Here is a 21704-nt window from a genome sequence, read left to right on the forward strand (position 1 = left end):
AGATCAAGGGGACCCCTGTGAGGTCAGGCCTCTGGGCCAGCGGGCGCGACAAAGAGATGGTCACAATTCTTCAGCGAGTCTGGAGTCCCCTCTTTCCTGGTCTTACTGAAAGCTGGGGAATCATTTTAAATTTCGAATCGCAGAGCACATCTAGCAAGGAGCTCTCAAATCTCCTTTTGTGGCGGAGCCCATCATCCAAATGATCCAATTTTAAACATCCATGTTTAAAGAAAGATAAACAAGAAACCAATAAAAATGGTTACCTATGCAGGGTGGAGGTGGGGAGCAAGTCTTTTTGGATTTTTGAAACAAATACATTTATCATCTCTTCAAAAAAGTAAAGGAATGTTTACAGTTGGAAGGCTACAGTGTAAAGTGGCTGATGGCAGAGCGACTCTGGCAGAAGGCGGTGGGAGGGGTGGTGGGCAGAGCCCAATCTTTTATTTGACAGCGGGGGAAATTAAAGCCCAGGGAGCCGGGCTAGCTCTCTGGGTCTTTCTTTCCAGAAGACATATTCAGAAAGGGCTAAATATACTCCCCCGAAGAAACCAAACACCCAATCCTTTTGAAAGATTTATTTTTCATTAAAAAATAAAAGTTTTCTTAACATATCTGCGTTGCAGCTTCAGGAATGGCAACTCAAAAAAGCAAGAAAAACAAGGCGTATCCGTTCTCAGGTCACCTGACCATCTTGTAATGGGTACAAAGGCACACGAGTCTTCAAACAAACTTTATTCAGAAACAAGTCTAATAATTCAGAACTCCCTTCCCCCAACTTTTCTTTGTCCGCCCTCACCGGCCCCACCCCCCCCCCAAAAAAAAAACAACCAAAACCATTAAATTCTCTTTCAAAACTACAGAAGTTAAGTGCTGAATCAGCAAGGAAGCCAGGCGTGCTGCCCAAGCTTCTCCATCTCTCTCTGCTTGGACACCGGGCTGCCCAGAGGCTGGCAGGGAGAGAGCCAGAGCAGTCCTCCACCACGCCAGGGTGGGGCTCACAACATGGGCAGGCCTCTTGCACCCAGCCCCGAAGCCACCACCCCAGTTGGGGCAGGCAGTTCCAAGGCACTGTTTCCCTTCGTCAAGGGCATCCCATGGCTAAAGCAGCCTTTCAGGAACAGAAAGGCCTAAGGCAAGCCAAGTCTTCATCAAATGCTTGTGATGAAAACCACTGAGACCCGTGGGGGAGAGGGGGACGAGGATCTCTTGTCCCCCTCCCCCCCCACCGAGTTTACCAGGCTTTGGGAAGCGGTTCCCTATTCTCCCTGCCTTCTCTTTCCATTCCTCCCCATCTCCCCCTTCCCCCCAAAGAGTTTTATTTTAGCTTGATGGTGGGGGTTCCGAAGAGGCTACTGACAACTCTTGGGGCTGGCCTGGGGGCTCTGGCATCTCTAAGGGGACATCGCATGCTTTTGCTTCCTGTGTGTCACAGAGCTCCTCCTGTCTCTGGGAGGGTGCAAGGCGCTCCTGGCTCTGGGCCTGGCTGTTCATCTTCTCTTCAGCTTCAATCTCTTCTGAGGTGGGGATGGAGTTCTTCTTGGGACGACCTTTGGGTTTTGTGGGTGCTTCCTGTCCACCTTTAAGAACCTATATGGGAAAAAAGGATGGTCATTAAATCTAATAAAGAACTTCCTCCCTCCTCTTTCCCAGTCAAGAGCATCTATACCATCCATTCCCAGCAGTGATGGCCTGGCAAAAAGGATTTTCAACTCATCACTTCTAGGGTATAAAGACATTTTCATTCGTTAAATGTTCATTACTCATTTTCCGTCAATATTACATATTTTGGCATTAAATAAAATGATCACAAACACATTTAAAAAATCCAACTTCAACGGTAAGGAAAGAAATAAAAAAATTAAAATATTACTGTGATTTCTATCAAGTTGACAAGTTAAAAGAAAAAGACAGTATTTATAGCAAGCAGGAAGAGAAATACTCATACTCCAGTATGGAAGTGTAAAGGGTGCAACCATCTCAAAAGGCAATCTGAGAATTCAAATCAAAAGTCTTAAAATGTGTACACTCTGACATAGAAATTCCACTTCTAGTAATTAAGCCTAAGGAAGTCATCAAAGACTGATGTAAAGATTGATCTGCAAAAAATGTTCATCAAAGAATTGGTTTTAACAGCAAAAACTGGGGGAAATATACTCTAAATTTCTGCAATATGATTGGGTAGATAATTACAGTATATCCCAAACAGAGAATACTTGATAACCATTACAGTTATTATGTAGGAGAATGTTTAGTGATACGGGAAATATTATTAATATACTTTTGTGGAAAACAGGTTATACCAGCATAATCCAAACTAGAGGACAGACAACTATATACCACCTTGGTTGCAGTATGAAGATCATCAATAATTTTTAAATTTTTTTTGTATTTTCTAATTTTTTTAAACAATGATCATATATTTCTGTAATCAGAAAAAAATGTAAGAAATATAGAATTGTATCTATAAAGAACTTACCAAACTCAACACCCAAAAGACATCATCCAGTGAAGAAATGGGCAAAAGACATGAACAGACACTTTTCCAAAGAAGATATCCAGATGGCTAACAGACACATGAAAACGTGCTCAGCAACACTCATCATAAGGCAAATCCATATCAAAACCACAATGAGATACTACCTCACATCTGTCAGAATGGATAAAATGAGTAAATCAGGCAACAACAGGTGTTGGCGAGGATGCGAACAAAGAGGAACCCTTTTGCACTGCTGGTGGGAATGCAAACTGGTGTGGCCGCTCTGGAAAACAGTATGGAGGTTCCCCGAAAACTTAAAAATAGAGCTACCCTACGGCCCAGCAATTGCACTAGGTATTTATCCAAAGGATACAGGTGCGCTGTTTCAAAGGGGCACATGCACCCCAATGTTTATAGCAGCACTATTGACAATAGCCAAAGTGTGGAAAGACAACAAATGTCCATCGACTAATGAACAGATAAAGAAGATGTGGTATATATATACAATGGAATATCACTCAGTGATCAAAAAGAATGAGATCTTGCCATTTGCAACAAATGGATGGAACTAGAATGTATTATGCTAAGCAAAGTCAGCCAGAGAAAGACAAATATCATATGATTTCATTCATATGTGGAATTTAAGATACAAAACAGATGAACATAAGGGAAGGGAAGCAAAAATAATATAAAAACAGAGAGGGAGACAAACCATAAGAGACTCTTTTAAAAAATTTTAATATTTATTCATTTTTGAGAGAGAAAGACAGAGTGTGAGTGGGGGAGGGGCAGAGAGGGAGACACAGAATCCAAAGCAGGCTCCAGGCTCTGAGATGTCAGCACAGAGCCCAATGCAGGGCTCAAACCCATGAGCAGCAAGATCATGACCTGAGTCAAAGTTGGACGCTTAACCGACTGAGCCACCCAGGTGCCCCATGAGACTCTTAAATACAGAGAACAAATTGAGGGTTGCTGGAAGGGTGTTGGGTGGGGGGATGGGCTAAATGGGCAATGGGCTTTAAGGAGGGCACTTGTTGGGATGAGCACTGGGTGTTATATGTAAATGATGAATCACTAAATTCTATTCCTGAATCATTATTACCCTATTATATATGTTAACTAACTTGGATGTAAATTTCAAAAACGTGTTTAAAAACTGAAAAAAAAAAAAAAGAAATATAGAATTATAGTGTTCAAGGATGTAGTAGAGAATAGAAAGTTCTAGCTAGCTTTGAAAGCAGAATAACTAGATTAAATGTTAACTCTGTTACTTTTCTGTTTTGTCCTTGGGAGAGTTCAGAGTTCTTTAAAGACTCTGAGCCTCAGTTTCCTTATCTGCAAAACAGAGATAATAATACCTTATCTCACAGGGTGACCAACAGATAGTGTACTGGAAAGAGCAAGAACTTTTTCTGAATGGCAGATTTCCTCGGTCCAGAATAGGCCTCCCACCCTCCTCATCTGGTTAACTCAGGTTAGGTAGTGCTTCTCCTGGGAGCCTTCTGTGATCTCCCAAGTGGAAGTCCAACACCCTCCACCATGTGCCCTATGAGCTCTTACACTCCCTCCATGCGAGCACTTTTCATAAACCACTGTCACTGCATGTTTACTTGCCTGTCCCACCCACTCAGCCCTTGCACATAGCAGGCATTCAATAACTGGTATTGAACAACAAGCCTTTTCCTAGAGGTGAAGAAAGATATAAAGCAAGCAAAATAACAGTATCCCAAATGGCCTTTGCTGATCTCATACATTATTATCCCAGTGTGTGATGTTCACAAGGGTACCATGACTTACGAAGGGGTAACTCTAAAAATATTTATGTGTTACTTTAGAACATAACAGATAGTCCTTCCACTGGCTCTGTACTCTGGTGTGGTTTAGTTGTTGATTTTCTCAGCAGCTAGTGAGAAGGGCTTCAGGAGTACCTGGATTAGCACAGATAATTAGGAGCGAACTATATTTTTGCTGCTTACATAACTAGCTTAATCTTATCTTCCGTAGTTGAACAGAGGCTCCTTGAAGGTGAGTCCTACATCTATCCCTTGCGTCAGGCTCTAGGCAAGCAACTTCTAACTACATCTCTGCAGTCACTAAATACTTACTCTTTCCTTTGAGAGGAGCACAGGATCTCCAGTGCCAAATTGTAAGAATGAATGAATTCAATAAACCATAGGTTCTTTTTTTAAAACAGCTTTACTGAGATATAATTCACATACCATACACTTCATCCATTCATATCGACAATTCTGTGATTTTTAGTACAGTCAGAATTGTACAACTATCACCAGAATCCAATTTTAGAACATTTTCATTGCCCCCCAAAAGAAACCCCACACTCGTTAACAGTCATTCCGTATTTCTCCCCAGCCCCTGCTCCCCAACCCTAGGCAACTGCTGATCTTGATTCTGTTTCCACAAATTTGCCTACTCTGGACATTTCATATGAATTAGGTTATACAATATGTCATCCTTTGTGACTGGCTTCTTTTCAGTCAGCATAATGTTTTCAAGGGTCATCCATGTTGTAGCATATATCGATATTTCAATTCCGTTTTATGGCCAACTAACATAGACTGTATGGATATGCCACATTCCATCTGCCCATGTGTCAGTTGATGGGCACCTGGGTTGCTTCTACCTTTTGGCTGCTGTGAACAGTGCTGCCATGAAGATGGGTATAGAAGTATCTGTTCAGTTCTTTTGGGTACCTACCTACAAATGGAATTGCTGGTCATAGGGTCACTACATTTTTTTGACGAGCTTCCAGACCTGTTTTCTAAAGCAGTGGCACCATGCCAATCAGCAGTATATGAAGGTTCCAGTTCTCCATATGCTCACCAATACTTGATATTCTATCTTTGTGGTTATAGCCATGCCGGTGGGTAGGAAGTGGTCTCCCGTGTAAGTTGCACTTCCCTGATGACTAACGAAGTTTGGCATCTTTTCCTGTGCTTATGGGCCAGCTCTGTGTCTTCTTTAGAAGAAGAATCCTTTGCCCATTTGAAAATCTGGTTGTCTTTTTATTACTGAGTTGTAATAGCTTTTTATACATTCTGGATACAGGTCCATTATCAGATACAAGATTTGCAAATGCATTCTCCCATTCTGTGTATTGTCTTTTTGCTTCCTTGAGGATGTCCTTTACAGCACAAAGGTTTTTAATGTTGATGAAGCCCAGTTTATTTTCTCTTTTGTTGCTTGTGCTTTTAGTGTGCTAAGCAGGTTTTGCCAAGTCCAGGGCTGTGCATACTTACTCTTAAATTTTCTTCTAAGAGTTTTACAGTTTTAGCTTTTACATTTAGGTCTGGGGTTCACTTTATTTTTTGTATACGGCACGAGGAAACCCATTAGCTCTCAGTAAACACCTCCTTCTAGCCAGGAATCTGCTTGGCCACTGTACTTTCCATGCAAACAGCAAACACAGAGATATGAAGGGGACCTCTAACAAGGGATACATGCTGACAGAATCCACCTCTGGGGAGAAGGCGTCCCTATATATTCCTTTTCACATAAGTCAGCATCTGATTTTTAATTCAGTCTGAGTGCAGGCTGTTGAAAGCACCCAGATGTGCCAAGATGGAACTGACATGTTGAAAGCAGCTCCACTTGGTATAAAAGAGGTTATACAAAATTAAGTTGCCCCATATAGTAATCAAGTTATAAAAGGGCAGGTCTAAGGAAGCCACCTAATTGGCAAAAGAAAGTCCAGCCCAGCAATTAGAGAACACCACCCACACAGCTTGGATAGACCCCACCTGGCTGTTTTCCTACCGCATGAAAAAAATAATAATAAAAACAATCAGACCATTTTCTAAATGGAATAAAACATTCCAGCACAAGCAGTAATTAGGAGATAACTACCCTCTTGGCTGCTTCCCGCATTCAACCTCTGGCCCCCTGCCTCCCAGCACACCTGAGATGTGCCATTATCTCACAACCGTCCCACTCTAGGAGCTGCACATTCTCATGCACCCTGTGGCCCTCCTCCCCAGATCCCTCCTTCCCAATGACTCCTAAAGCCAGTTTAGTTCCCTCGGTTGGGAGAGTCAGACAACCCACTGCTCTTGAGGTCACATGCCTCTTGGAAAAACAGCTTGCACACCATCTACGTCTATTAGCTGTGCCTGCTGCCAGTCTGCCTCAGAACTCTAAAACTAGAGTTTTACAACTGTTTTTCAAATGTTCTGTTGCTGAAGATGTCAGGACAGGCCTCTCTTTCCTTCCTGAGGCGCTTGGGTCAGGGACAGGCAGTTTGACAGCACAGCTGTAATGTCAATGCAGGGAGGAACCCTCTACCTCCTCCATTACTCAGACAGGAAACCGAGCAGGCAGAAGTGGTTTGTCGTGGTCAAAGAGCAAGCCGAGGGCAGGGCTGGGATTTGAACACAAAACCCTGCCCATTTGAATCTAACGCTCATTGTGCATAATGTACGAAGGATACCTAAAATGTGCCGCTGTTATTTCTTTTCTTTCCTTTTTTTTTTTTTTAAGGTTTATTTATTTTTGAGAGAGAGCAAGAGCACAAGCAGGGGAGGGGCAGAGAGAGAGAAGACTGGACCGAAGGGGGCTCTGCACTGACAGCAGCGAACCAACGCGGGGCTTGACCTCACGAATTGCAGGATCACAACCTGAGCCAAAGTCGGACGCCCAACCAACTGAGCCAACCACTGAGCAGCCCTGTGCTCCTGTTATTTCTAATATTTATCTGCAGTTATGCAGTCTCCCAGCAGACCCTCGGCCACGGACTCATTAACCGGGGTGCTTTTTGCTCCTTTTTCTCTGTCTTCATTTGCAGCTCTCTGGAGCAGTGAGAGTCTGCTAAACTGATGAGTGTTCCCAAGCAGTGAGAGGCAAGTTCAGATTCTCCAGCATGAATCTCTTCCCAGCACCCTGTTCAGCAGCCTTTCTGTCCTAAAGGCCCAGTGGTGCCTCAAGCAGGACCCCCAAACACGAAGACACTGACTGGGAGACAACCCAGCAAGTGCTCAGTGAGAAAGAACAAACAGCCAGGATTGCTCTCATCCAAAAGAAACATTCAGAGCCCCTGGAAATTTCAGCTTGTGTCTCCTGGCCTCGGAAAGCATGGATAGGTAAATGAGGAGGAGGAGGAGGAGGAGGAGGAGGAGGAGGAGGAGGAGGGTGGCAGCTAAATTTCTCAGCTGCATACTATGCAGCAGGCATGGTGGTAAGAGATTTACAGTGATTAGCTCAGTCAACACCACAACCCTATAAGGTACATGTATATTAGGCATTGTACTGACGAGGAAACAGGCGCACAGAGGTTAAGTAACCTGCTCAAGATTACATAGACAGTAACTGGTAGCATTGTGTGGAATTGTTGCCTATTCTGGAGACTTGCTGATGATGGTACATGGTCTGTGGCCCACCCAATTCTGTGACCGGGGCAGGAAGGTGGTGAATACATTTGGATCCTCTCACAGAACAGAACTGCATGTTAGAGCTGAAAGAGATCACTGAATAATGAGGCACTTTCAGCCTGTTGCAAAACATTCTGGGTCCTCCTGGAACTAAAGCCAAAGAGAAATGGAGTGGAGGGTGAGCGTCCCATCTAATGTGCAAGATTAAATTTACCCAACCTGCTATAGCTTACAAATGCTGACCGGTAAAAACTAGTCAGAGATGCTATCTGGCCTCTGGCAGCACTATCGTTGGCCGCCGTGTGAATAACTCAGAATCAAGTGCTAATCTTTTTCCAGTTCCAATTAGGTTACTAGCCTTGAGACATCTTTATTACCCAATTAGCTTTTTCTTTTTCTCCCAGTACTTGAAGAGATAGCCTTGAAAGAGTTTTACCAGGAAAACATGAGGCAATCAGGCTCAGGCCCCCAACAATGGCTCGCTGTTCTGGGGGAGTCGGAACTCAGACCCACAAACTGAGCAACGACCCTCTCTCTCCTTTTAGCTCTGGCCATTCTGAAGTAGTTCAAGTGCTCCAAGGATTTCTGCCCATGACGCTCTTCCCACCTTCGCCTGGCCCACTTCTATTCACCCACTAAAACCAGCGTGAAGCCCTCCCTTCTCTATCCTGATTCTGAACCCAGTAAATCCCCCTGTTGCCCTGATCACTCTGAATGATTACTAGTTTTACAGGTCGGTCTCCTCCTCCTTGACTGAGTATCTAGCTCTAATTTTATTTTGGAATGGACGGGTTCATGACCTACCTTTGCATCTCCATTGCCTGGTGCTCCAATATATGCTCAATAAATAACTGGTGAATGGAGAGCTTGGCGCTCTTGCTTCCTAAAGGGACCTGAATGTGGTGGGCCTGTGGCACGCTGAGGTTCAATCTGCTCACTTACTTCCATCTTGCCTTATATGACATGGATAACCAGCTCACACTGTGCCTGTAGCACAGTGGCAGGTGACCAGCAAGTGACGTCGGAGGCAAAGGCACACGCTCGTCCCACGGGCATCGGGCGGTGCTGGCAGGGATGGCGAGCTGTCAATTCATTAATCGTCTGACTCAGGAAGAGATTGCTGATAACCGATTTCAACAATGCCTCTGCCGCTCAGGAGACATTGATGTCGACGATGATGATTGACAGAGGAAGGAGGTGGGTGGCAGACTTGCCCAAAATCAGTCAGGGAGGGACAGGCATGGGAACTTGGCCCAGGGTTTCTAACTCCCAGATCTGGTTCTTTCTGAGATCAGTCCCCCAGGAGGTTTCCGCCATCGTTTTCACGTGTGTGTTAGCGTTCTCGAGGTGTTACGATGAACACTATTTAACTGAATCCCATTTATCTGGCACCTTCTCCCGGCACCCTTCTCACATACCTGTCCTCTGAACTCTTGTGGGCTTATACACCACCCAGTAATTATAACTCATCATCATGTGCTCCCTGGCTGCTTCCTGGACCTCGATTCCCCAGCTAGATCACAAATGCCATGAAGGCAGGCTTACATCTTATTTCGTTACTTCCCATAATGCCTAGGACAAGGCATGGCTCACAAGAGAGGCTAACACACGCGCTGATTCACCCAGCGTATGTGTGTTTTGTACACGCAAGTGACATCTAGGCCTCGCCTCGCAAGCACTCCGCGAGCCACACGGCCTCCACCTTCATGAACATCCCTTCCGCTCAGGCTCAGGCCTTCCCAGAGGAAATGATGAGATTTGCCTAGGAATTTCCTTCTGGGAAGATAAATGCTGCCTTGTTGGCTTTTTTTTTTTTAATGTTTCACATTAATATTAATTTACAATGTATTTATTTTTCTCATTGTTAGCAGTCAACAGCAAGAACTAAAGTTTTCAGAAAAAATTACTGGACAAAAACACAAAAAATGAGACAATGTCTCACTATCTATTAGCTATTAAAAATATCTATTAGCTTACTTGTTTTCCTGAAAACCAGGGGATGGATAATTACCTTAGCTATTCTCCAATAGCTAAGGTAATATTCTCCAGTGATTGTATAAAAAAAAAAAAATCAGATTCTAGCCTTTGAAATGCCAGAGAAGATGGCGCATGACCAGATGGGTTAGCAAATTAGAATGTCAACCAAGCAGGCCTGGACCCCCTGGTCCATGCGAGACGAGAAAGGACCAGTAGGATTCAGTGAGGACTGACAAAGGACCGGGTCCCAGGTTTCTGAGGATTACAATTCTGAGGTTTCTGAGTATTCCTGGTCCCTAAAGAAAATAGGCTGCCTCCCAGCCTCTTTTCCCAGCTCACCTCTGTTCTCTGGGCTTTGACCTTTTCCCCTTGCAGTTTACAAAACTGGAAATGAAACACTCAACTACTTGGGAAGTTTGGGTTTAACACATCTTTCAAACTGTTTTTTTTTTTTTTTTTAAAGGAAGTTGAGTTCCTCAAAATATAAGAGATGTAGATTTGGTTTTTTTTTGGGGGGGGGTTTGTTTAGAGAGATGTTTCTGTTCATCGGTCCATTGAAAAACCAAAGATGGAATGAGGCATTAGCTAGGTGGTAGAGCAGTATTAGGGACCCCGTAGTCCTTATATCAAGTGCATCAGAGGAAGCTGGGAGCTTGTTAGCACATGCATTCCCAGCCCTGTCACAGATCTCTGCAGTCAGGGTGTTGGGAGGCTCCTGGAGTTCTACGTTTTTGCCTGTAAACCAGGTTACTCTGATACCCACTAAAGTTTGAGAATCACTGCATTACAGGACACAGAGCTACAGGAACAACAGATGGGTCCTATATGTCATTATAAACAAAGAGTACTGACTTCTATTCTAAGCTACTGGTGGGAGGGGGAAGGAAGTTCTTTGAAAAGGCTAGCAGGTGGGGTTAAAACTAGCAACTGAGAAGCTTGTGGGCTTTCTTTTATTTCTAAGGAAACTGTGAAAAAGAATATCCTTCTGGTCAGGAAATCCAGGTCAGGAGGAATGACTTATCTGACTGTTCAAACTGCCTCCCCCCACAGCCAGCATCATGATAGGAATCACACTCTCTGGAACCCAAACCACCAAATGGCCCTTCCTGCCTCCTTACCAGCCCTGTAGTAAGACTTTTTCCCATCATGATGGGCACATGGTGAGACTCACTCTCTTCTTTCTTACCATTTTCTTCCACTTCATCCTGCGGTTCTGATACCAAGTCTTCACTTGCAGTTGAGTGAGTCCCAGAGACTGGGCCAAGTCCAACCTAGAAGGCATGAGATACAGAGGAAGGATGAGGAAGGAGGGGAAGGGCAGTAGAGATGGGGTCCTTTGACCAACTCTGGCACTGCTATCAATGCGTGAACGTCCCCCATTAAACCAGTTCTTCCCCCCAAAACTATACTTTCCAAGAATCTCATGGATGAAACTCTGGGAACCTAGGAAACAGTTGTCCACACCCACAGATACCTAGGGCAATCATCCTGGAAACATTCAGTGTCTACACTGGACCCAAAGAGGATTTCTCAGCCTTGACTGCAAAGTCCTCTTTCTGACCTGACAGAGTCTTTACTGGGATCCTACACAAAATAAGGGCTCTGACCCCCAAATCCATACTGGAAAGGAAAAGTTAAGACCTATCATCCTTGTCAAAATCCTGCTCATCATCCCAGATCTGGCTCAAGCCACTCCCCGCCCCCCTACCAGGTGAGCCTCCCCACACCCATGACACCTCCCATGGATTATCTGCTCTGTACCTTCCCAACTGTCAGCCCTCACCGAGGTGGCTCCACATTCTCAAGTGTTCTCTAACTGTTTCACATGAATAATTTGTGCCTCCCTGACTCAACTGCAAGGGCAGAGTCCACAAATGTGCCTATCACATTCTAAAGCCAGACCAAGGACTCAAAAATACCTTCTGATGGATTGATTCATTCCTTGTAGCTGCCCTAAACTGTTATAATGGTAGACTCCAAATGAAATTAAATCAGTAGCCCCTCCTGTTTCCCATTCTGCTTTTAACCACGGTTCTGCATTTCTCTGTAGCCTTCTGAAAAGTCCTGAATGTCAAAGCCATTCCTGGGAGGTGTGAGGTTGGAGTTACTTCTGACAACAGAGCAACTATTTCTTGAGTACCCAGGCCCCCGTGCTAAGCCCCTGACATATGCTGTCTTATTTCTTCCATTCATAGTGCTGTGAAGTAGGTATAATTATTCCCCATCTTATGGATGAGAGATTTGAAGCTTGGAGAGACTAGAATCTCTTGTTAACCATGGCTAAATCCTGTCTGCTACCTGCTTTCGTAAATAAAGTTTTGTTACGTACTGTCCGTGGCGGCTTTCATGCTACAGCCTGAGAATTGAATGGTGGAGACAAAGACTATATGGCCCACAAAACTGAAAATATTTTCTCGCTGACCCTGTACAAGAAAAACTTTGCTGACCCTTGGTAGATGATCCTAGAGTGAGAAGTGGAGCCAGAATTCAAACTTGCTTACATCTGTCTTATAGTCCTCCTCCTGTATAGGGGCTCCCCTCCACCCACCATATTTTTGCACAAGTTAGATCTGTCAAAGGGAAGTCCTTGCTCAAGCTTTTGTGGAGAAGAATGCAGGGGTGGGTGCCACATCATAAGGTGTAGCAAACAACCCAATTGGAGCATATTAAATGTGAAAAAGAACCAGGCTTCCAAACCCAGTCCTCAAGATTACAACTACTTTGTTGACCTACTTTGTTCAGAACCCCAGGTCTACCTGAGCATCAACTGGTTGGACCACCTCCTTGAGCCAACCCTAGCTGTCTCCCTGTGGCTCCAACCTGGGTCACTGCAGAAGTATGGACAGCTAGAGCAGTAATTTGGGATGAGCACCCTTGATATAATGAGCAGGGGTCACCACTTTCAAGGGTCCCAGGATCCTAAGGATTACAATTCTGAGGTTTCTAAGGATCATAATTTGTGGATCTAAGGTCCCTTATCTCACACAAACCTTCAGAGCCAAGAACCTGAGCCTCAGGGACTCCCAGGTGTGAGTTCTCAGCTCCAACTATCTTCCCCGTGAGAGTGAGGAGCAACATATCACCATCAGGAAGGCCAATGGGTATCGGCAATGAAGGTTCCAGGTGCTAATTCCTGGTACTGCCGGATGCACTGCCCAGCCCCCCTGCTCCGACTAGAGTGCGCAATTTAAACCTCCAGTACTAAACACAGTCTTTCTCCGAGGAACTTCAGAGCCTGTCTTAAATCTGCATTCATGTATGTCTGGCCGTCCCAGGAAAAGGGCTACTGGAAGCTAACAGTTTTATTGAAAGTGATTAACAGACTGAAGCTAATAAAGCCCCGGTGCCAACAGCACTTAGGTCTCCCCCGCTAACAGAGAGCTGTTTCCCAGGCAGTCATTCATGAAGAACCAAGGACCCAGGGGGCCATGCCACAGGCTTCTTCTGGTCTCCCAGGCTCCCACCGCGCCTTCCAGCCCGGTTCACCTGAGGCCATCAGGTGCATTAGTCAATGGAAGGCTCAGTTCGCAGCTCTGTGCGTTGTGTTAGCACATGGCGTTAGCTCACTTGGGAAAAATGCACCCCTGACTCACTCTGGCTACAGAAACAGCTTCACTGTCATCAGCTTTCTCTCATTACCTGCCACCGTTACAAATTCTCACTTCCCTGCATATTCACTTAAATGGGGTCACCTAGGAAACTGGAGAAACAAACAAAGGGGAAGAGGGAGAAAGCTGTGGGAGGAGGGAGTGCTCATGGCCCTGGTCACGTACATAGGGAGGTGAGGAACACGGGAGAGGGCGGGTTAAGGCGGCAGCTTCCATGCCAACCAGATGGTGTCCTTCTCCCCAGGCAAGTGAATCAATCCTACGTAGGTCACCTGAGAGGTGCCTGGGCAGGTATCCGGAAGTCCCAGGAGCTTTATTAGGAACTAACATTTCTGTTAAAGAATCCTCTGGCTTCTAGAAAATAAGCCTTAAGTTTTACCCTGTTGAAGCCCTTCTGGTAAACCACCACACAAGTGGTAAATAATGTGCTCACCTCACCTGGTTGCCCACATCCCCGAGGCTCTCCATCACATGCCGGGGGTACCGAAATTGCTGCTGATGCCTAGAGATCCCTTCTGTTAATCCCCAGTTCACAGCCACGTCTCCACTGTCCACCCAAAGGCTCCTCAGATGCTCAAGTTCAAACAGAACTCACTCTTTCCCCACCAAACCCAGTCTGTCCTCTGTCTTGCACACCTGCAGTTACGGTGGCCCAATCCTGGAAGCGCAGAATTCCCACTCTCTCTCCTCTCTTCTTCACGCCAGTGTCAGTTCTGTCCATTCCACCTTCAAAACTGTTCTCCAATCTCTTCTCCCCTCTGTGTTCCCACTGTCACCACCTTAACTCAGGTGTTCAGTGACTATCCCTGGACTCCCTCCCATTCTCCTGCTCCATTGCTTCCCTCTCAAATCAGTCACTTACGGTGCCACCAAAGTGAGGAGTCTAAAATGTCAACCTGGCCATGTCATTTGCAGTGCTTGGTGGCTGCTGATGGACAGCCTAGACAAAGTGTGCATTCTTGGGCCAGGCCCACGAGCCTTCCCATCCCCACGGCCTCATCTCTGGCCACGCCCACACATGCACCTTCATCTGGAGATGTCCCTACCACTTGCATTTCCCTCAACAGGGAGACGTGCCTCTCTGCCTCTGAGTGCCATTCCCTCTGGAATCAAAGCTCTTCGTAAATGCTGCCTCCTCTGAGAAACCTTCCCGATCCCCACCCGACACACTCAGCAATATCTCTGTGCTCCTCCAGCCCTTGGTAACACACCGGCACCAGTACCCACGCACTGTGTTGTAGTCATTTGTCATTTCCTTCCCCTTGATCCGGACTTTCTAGACTCATAACCCCTGCCACAGTGCCCGGCATACGGCAAACCCCTGATGTGTGCCCTTTGGTTAGTGGTTTATAGACTCCTCTCTCACTTAAATTTGTATCAAACAGCTACTAATAGCTTAAGAGATGCATTGGGGTTTCCTTCCCTTTCTCTTTGCTAGGACTAAGGGCCAAACCTAGCACGGACCAGGAAGTGAGCAGAAAGGACCTGGAAAATCCTCCCCCAAAATAGATCGCTCATTAGCTCAGCCACTTCCACATCTCCAGAGTGAGTTTGAAGAAACAAGACAAGACATACATTCTTGCACAGTCTGCAGTTTAGATACTAAATTAAAGAAATAAGGTGAGAATCTGAGTAAAGCAGGGGTCATAGCTCAATGATCTGGATCTCAAAAGGGTTTAAAGAAGGGCCTCCCATCCAAGTCCTCCTCCTCTCAGCCACGTGGTTCTGACTTAGTATCTCTCACATGTATCAGGACATCTAACAGCTCCTCAACTGAATTAATCCAGGCCTTTCCATGCAAGAGCCAGGCCAGCACACTGAGCCAGCTGGGAGTCACGGGGTAGGGAGAAGCCCCAGAAGGTCCCGGGTCCCAATCCCACATCTAGCCCCACTGCACCTGAGCCTGTGTGCAAAGTGGCTTTTCAAAACCAAACCCGTTTTCCAGCTCAGAACCTGGGCAACCATTTCCTAAACATGACCTTGCTTATTATACTTGAGCAGTTAAGCTAAATACAGCAAGGAGCATAAATTCAGCAACACGCAGGCTTCCGGGGCTTAAGTGTGAGGAGTGCACGTGGGCTGGGTTCTGTTGAACGAGCAGGAACTACAGAAGCCAAGGACGAGACTCCTGCCGTGGTGTGGAACCTCTCTAAAACAGTCTTTGTGGCCATCCATCCCCCACACACAGCCAAAGGGGTCTTCTTCCCTGCCCAAGGGCCTTCCCTGTGGACAGTCCTCTCCCTGGTTTCTCACCTGTCTGGGGTGGACAAGTACTTCTGCTTCTGGAATTTCTTCTCCAGGCCCATGAGCTGCAGCTCAGTGAAGATAGTGCGACTCCGACGGGGCTTCTTCTGCCGGGGCGTGGGCTGCTCTGTCTCTGACTCGCTGCTGCCTAGAGCCTCGCCCCCCGGGACCTCAGCAGAGGTGGCCTCAGAGGCCGGGTGGCAGGACAATGCCTGGGCAGCTCCTGGGGTGGCAGGGACCAGGTGGGAGATGACCGCGGGCTGTCGGGTGATCACTGAGAGGAGAGGGTATGCCCGGAGGGAAGCAGGGCCTGGAAGACAAACAGGGAAGCAGGTCACAAGAGGAGCCAGCGGGGGAAGGAAGCCAGAGGCCCCCGGAGGACCGCTTGCAGAGACCTGACTGGTGGGGCCTCTGGATCACGAGGAGGTATAATGGAAGAAGGGGAAGCAGCAGCAACTCATGACCTAGAACTGCTGGGTGGGCGGGTGAGCTGTGCTCAGCCTGAGGTATGAGAGGTCCCCACGGCCAGGAAGAGGGTCCTGCAATTCCTCTGGTGTTAAGTGGACGTTTCCCCTCTCTCTTTTTTCTTTTTAAAGTTTATTTATTTATTTTAAGGGGGAGGAGAGGGACAGAGAGGAAGAGAGAGAAGGAGAGAACCCCAGGCAGGCTCTGCACTGTCAGCACAGTGCCCGACACAGGACTTGATCCCATGAACTGTGAGATCGTGACCTGAGCCCAAATCTAGAGTCAGATACGTAACTGACTAAGCCACCCAGGAGCACCCGCCATCTTTTTTAAACCTCTAAATTCTGGTTTCAGAACTATGGGTCAATAATCTGAGCAGATGAAAAGCAGTTGTCAGAAAAAGCTAGAAACACACACTTGAGAATACAAATAGGTTTGTAATATACAAACTGCCTGAGAATCACCTCTGGTCTTTGTAAAAATACATAGTTGAAACTGTGCATTCCTCCTGAGAGGTCTTTAGACCTTGAATCATAACATTTTTCAGAGCTGGAAGGATGCTTAAAGATTATTTCATCCAGGGGCTCCTGGGTGGCTTAGTCGGCTCAACGTCAACTCTTGGTTTTCGGCTCAGGTCATGATCTCACAGTTTCGTGGGTCTGAGCCCCGCTTAGGGCTCTGTGTGTTGCCACTGCAGAGCCTGTTTGGGATTCTCTCTCTCCTCTCTCTCTCTGCCCCTCCCCCACTGTCTCTCTCAAAATAAACAAATAAACTTTAAAAAGAAAACGAGTATTTCATTCAACTTCTTCATTTCAGAGACAAGGCTGAGTGAAAGGCTAAGTGACGTGCCTAACATCACAGAGATTAGAGCTTTGAGCAAGAAGGCCCAGGAGTCAAACCAAGTTCTTCTGGCTTGAAGTCCACTCTTATCACATCATGAACCACATGCATACATCATTTAGGGAAGGGGGGAAACAGAAAGATTTTAATTCACATGGAAACTCGGATCCATTACGGCCGGCTGCCTACAGCACTGTGCTGAGGACGACTGCCAGGCTGGGTCAGAGCTTGGCTGAGAAAAGAGAGCTGACGTTGAGTGATGACGTCTGCCGAAATGCCGTGGGCATCTGCGGGGGCGTAAGGTGGTATATATGCTAGCCATGTGCCACTCCTGCCTTAGGAATTTCAAGGCAGAAGTACTTTTCTGTCCAAGAATCTTACGTCTTTAAAGTTCAAGTAAAAGAGCTCTTCCTTTTCATTATTCAATAGGATTATGTTTCAAATGTCATGATCATTACCTATATGTCATTTTATCTTTCCGGGCCTCAGTCTTGCCATCCACGTAGTGAGTAAAAGATAATTTCAAAGAATTCTTCAAATTCTAACTTACTGATGCCAGTAAAATACTTCTCATCCCAAGCCCATTTTGATATCTGATGAATACAGAGGAGACACAGGGACTGCCCTTGGGGACTCGGCCCAGCCCTGACAACTCATTACGAAGGCAAAGGCAGGCATGTGAGCCAGCCAACATTCACACTAGTTCTGGGTTAAAACGAACCAATGTCAAAGAGACATTCAGGGGCTGCTTGTGTTCTGTCTCCCTCCTCTGGGTTGGCTTTTCTCTTCTTATTCATTCCCATGCTTCTGTTTTGGACTCCAGTCACAGTTATTAAAGCAGATAACTTCTCTTGTTCTTCTAGAAAGGCCCAGTACAAACCACAAAGTTGTTAAATAATAAATCACCAACGGCTATGACTTCCATGAACTCTCCAGCCAATGCTAACACTTGAGGTTTTGTGTTGTGGATTCTTTTTGAGGAAAAAAAAAAAAAAAAAAAAAACATCTGGGAATGAATTATAGCAAGAAAATAAGGACACCTGGGCCTCTGGTTTTGGATCTCCCAGTATACATTACGAAATGTCACTTCTTGAAAAAAAATTATCTGAAAGCTTCTTTACTGGCATGAGGTATTTCTCATCTCAAATCACTTTATTCCTTTAATTCGGACATTTCTTTTAAAAGGAACAGGCTTTATTAAACAGGCTAACTTATACTCTAGACACTCTGGAGCTTACCAGCATGGCAACTGCCTAGTTACCTACCTGTCAGTAATGCTTTTATTACCTGAGTTTCCGCTTTCTCTTGTGAAGAGAGTTAAACTTTTTTCCCTAACATTAAAAAATATTTTGGAAGTGTGGTAATATCTAGTGTTGGCAAGGATATGGGGAAACGGGCACCCATATATTGTTGGTGATATACCAGTATAGTCTTTTAGAAGGCCAAACTGGGGTGCCTGGGTGGCTCAGTTGGTTAAGTGTCTGACTCTTGATTTCGGCTCAGGTCATGATCCCAGGGTTATAGAATCGAGTCCTATGTCGGGCTCCACAATGGGCATGGAACCTGCCTAAGATTCTCTCCCTCTCTCCCTCTTTCCCTCTCCCCTGCTCTCTCTCTCTCTAAAAAAATTTTTTAATAAAAGGACAAACTAAGCAGTGCCTATCAAGTTACTGACCAGGCAATTCTATAATGAGGCCAATTTGCCCATACACACAAAGATTTACGTACAAGCGTATTCACTGCAGCCTTGTTTATAATAGTGAAAAAGGGAAACAACTCACGTATCAACAGGAAAATGATTAGTGGTACATCTACAGTATGGACTACGATGTAACCACTAAACAGAGCTATATAAACAAATAGACAGATAGATACATTGATTGATAGGTTACATGGAAAGATGGATAAAGTAAAGTGAAAAAATTGTAAAATATATTATTGAGAGAAAATAAAGGTATGGAACAATCTGCATTCTATTAAAAAATCCAGATGGGTATCTGGATTTATAAATGCATTTTTTTAAGCCTAGGAAGTTAGTCGTCAAGTTATTAACAGTAATTACCTCTACAGAAGGAGTGGGAGTAGAACATAGTACACAGTGGTCTCTATGTATTAATATAATCCTGGATTCAATCCTGCCATAAATGGTTACTGAGCAACTGCTATGGGCTGTACTCTGTTCTAGAGGTTGGGGACATAAAGTACCACCTTTAGGAAGCTTACATTTCAGTCAGGGAGGTAGACAGAAAACAAATATATAATGCTAAAGGAACACCTGGGTGGCATTAGTCTCTTGGTTTCAGCTCAGGTCATGATCTCACAGTTCATGGGTTCGAGCCCCACATCGGGCTCTGTGCTGATGGTGCAAAGCCTGCTTGGGATCCTCTCCCTTTGTCTCTGCCCCTCCCCTGCTCTGTCTCCCTCAAATTAAATAAGTAAAAAAATTTTTTTAATTAAAAAAATATATATATCCACTATATATATACATACATACAGATATGCATACATATAATGCTAAGTTGTGATAAATTCTGTGAAGAAAAACACAGCACATTATGAAGATGGGGCAGGTGAGGAGGAGGCAGATACTTCCGAGAGGGGAGGCAAGGCAAGGAAGAGGTGACAGTTTTGGCAGACAGGTGACTCAGGGGAGAGAACCTTGAGAAGAGCACCCGGGCACAGAACCAGCTTGAGCAAAGCCCTAAAGTGGGAATGGTCTGTGTTCAAAGTCAAGCAAAAAAGGCAGAGTGAGTAAAGTGTGTGTGTGTGGGGGGGGGGGGGGGGGAGTCACAGGAGATAAAAATTTGGAGAAATATGCTGCAGTCAGATCACATAAGGTCTTCAAGCCCAGGCCAAGCAGTTAGGATTTTCTTCAGAATGAGATAAAAATATTGGTGAGATCTGAGCTGGAGAAGGACATGATGTGATCTGTGTCCTGAAGATCCCTATGGCTGCCATGTCGGGGACTGAATGTAGGGGCGGAGGGGAAGCAAAGGAGTAAGCCAGGAGGCCAGGCCACATTCCAGACCAGAGACCACAGTGGCATGGGCCAGAGAGGTAGCAACTGTGGTTGTGAGAGGTGGTCAATTCTGCGTGTGCCTTACAGTTAGGGGCGAAAGAGCCTGTGGAAGGGCGGATGTCATGTCTGAGCTACAGAGAGTTGCCATGACACATCTGGGTATCTGGCCTTAGCACCCAGAGGAACAATGGTGCCATTTACTAAGAAAGGAAAGACTGGGTGAGGAGTAGAATTAGGTGGGGAAACGAAGATTTCAGTTTCAGACAAGATGCCGTTATACATGGTAGATGTGCTGAAAAGGCAACTACATACACCAGTCGCGAGTTCAGAGAAGAGGTTAGGTTGGAGATACAACCCTGACTCATGGCAGTATATGTGGCACTTAGAACCACAGGATTAAATGCCATCACCGAGAGAGTGAGTGGAATAAAGAAGTAAAGAGACCCAAGGATTGAGCCTTGGGGTATGCCAACATCTGAGGTCATAAAAAGGATGAGAAGCCTGCCAAAGGAGCAAGGAAAGGAAACAGAAATGGGAAACCACTGACCCCATAGTTGAAAATCTGTGTACAATATTATGACTCCCCCCAAATGTAATAGCCTACCGTTGATCAGAAGCCTTACTGATAAACAGCTGATTAATACATATCTTGTACATTACATTATACACACACACACACACACACACACACACACACACACACCCATGCTTATACTAAAGTAAACTAGGGAAACACGTTAATAAAATAATAAGAAAAAGAAGATACATTTACCATACTGTACTGCATTTGTTGAAAAAAATCTGCATAGAAGTGTACCCATGCGGTTCAAACCTGTACTATTCAAGGGTCATCTGTATTTACATTCTACTATAAGCATGTATTACTTCTGTAATTTAAAAACAAAACTTTCAGTTTTGTTCTCATTGGAAAGTTTTAATATATGTTCAATTTGTCAAAAAAAAGAATTTTCATGTATTGGTGCTCATACCCATAAATCATTAAAACTTCTCAAGAGCTAGGCAAACAATAACCAACTAGAAACTCCAGCAATAGAGTATAAAGTATTTCTGGTTTTATGACACTGATAGTAAAGCAAATATTGTGGTATTCTGAGCAAAGGGGACTCTCTCTTAGCCACCTCTGAGCCAAAGGGTCTATGGAATTTTCTCTCTTCATGATAGAAGATGTTTGAGTTCTCATGCTAGATAGAATCATATTCTTTCCTTTAAAATAAAAACTATTTAGTGTGGAGAAGTGATAGTCTTTAACAAGTGGTCCTGGAACAATTAGATATCTATATGCCAAAAAAAATGTTAACCTAGAACTCATACCTTATTTAAAAAATCAACTGAAAATGGATTATAGATCCAAAAGTTAACACTATCTTATAAAACTTTTAAAAGAAAACATAGGAGAAAAATCTTTGTGACTTTGGGTTGGGCAAGGGAATTCTTAGCTATGGCACCCAAAGCAGGACACATTAAAGAAAAAGGCAAAAAATTGGTTTCCATCAAAATTAACAACTTTTATTTGGCAAAAGATAATATTAAGAAAATGGAAATATAAGCTATAGACTGGGAGAAAAATACTTGCAAATCACCTGACAGGGTGTATCCAGAATATATATTTAAAAAAACTCTCAAAGTTCAACAACTTAAAAAAAATCACCCAATAAAAAAAATGAACAAAGGTT

At 44.8% G+C, this 21704-nt stretch overlaps 1 protein-coding gene across 1 annotated transcript in view; it reads right to left on the minus strand.

Moving 5' to 3' along the window:
• Nucleotides 1–830: 830 nt before the first annotated feature.
• Nucleotides 831–21704, minus strand: part of BARX2 (BARX homeobox 2) — a 76962-nt gene continuing 56088 nt past the window's right edge. Inside the window, exons 2-4 of the mRNA XM_049654436.1 lie at nt 15696–15996; nt 11021–11105; nt 831–1587 (exon numbers count right to left, since the gene is read on the minus strand). Coding sequence (XP_049510393.1) covers nt 1321–1587; nt 11021–11105; nt 15696–15996 — 653 coding nt within the window. The 3' untranslated portion in view covers nt 831–1320. The remainder of the gene's footprint in view (nt 1588–11020; nt 11106–15695; nt 15997–21704) is intronic.

The sequence above is a fragment of the Panthera uncia genome, chromosome D1 (genome assembly GCF_023721935.1).
Source record: "Panthera uncia isolate 11264 chromosome D1, Puncia_PCG_1.0, whole genome shotgun sequence".
Taxonomy (NCBI): domain Eukaryota; kingdom Metazoa; phylum Chordata; class Mammalia; order Carnivora; family Felidae; genus Panthera; species Panthera uncia.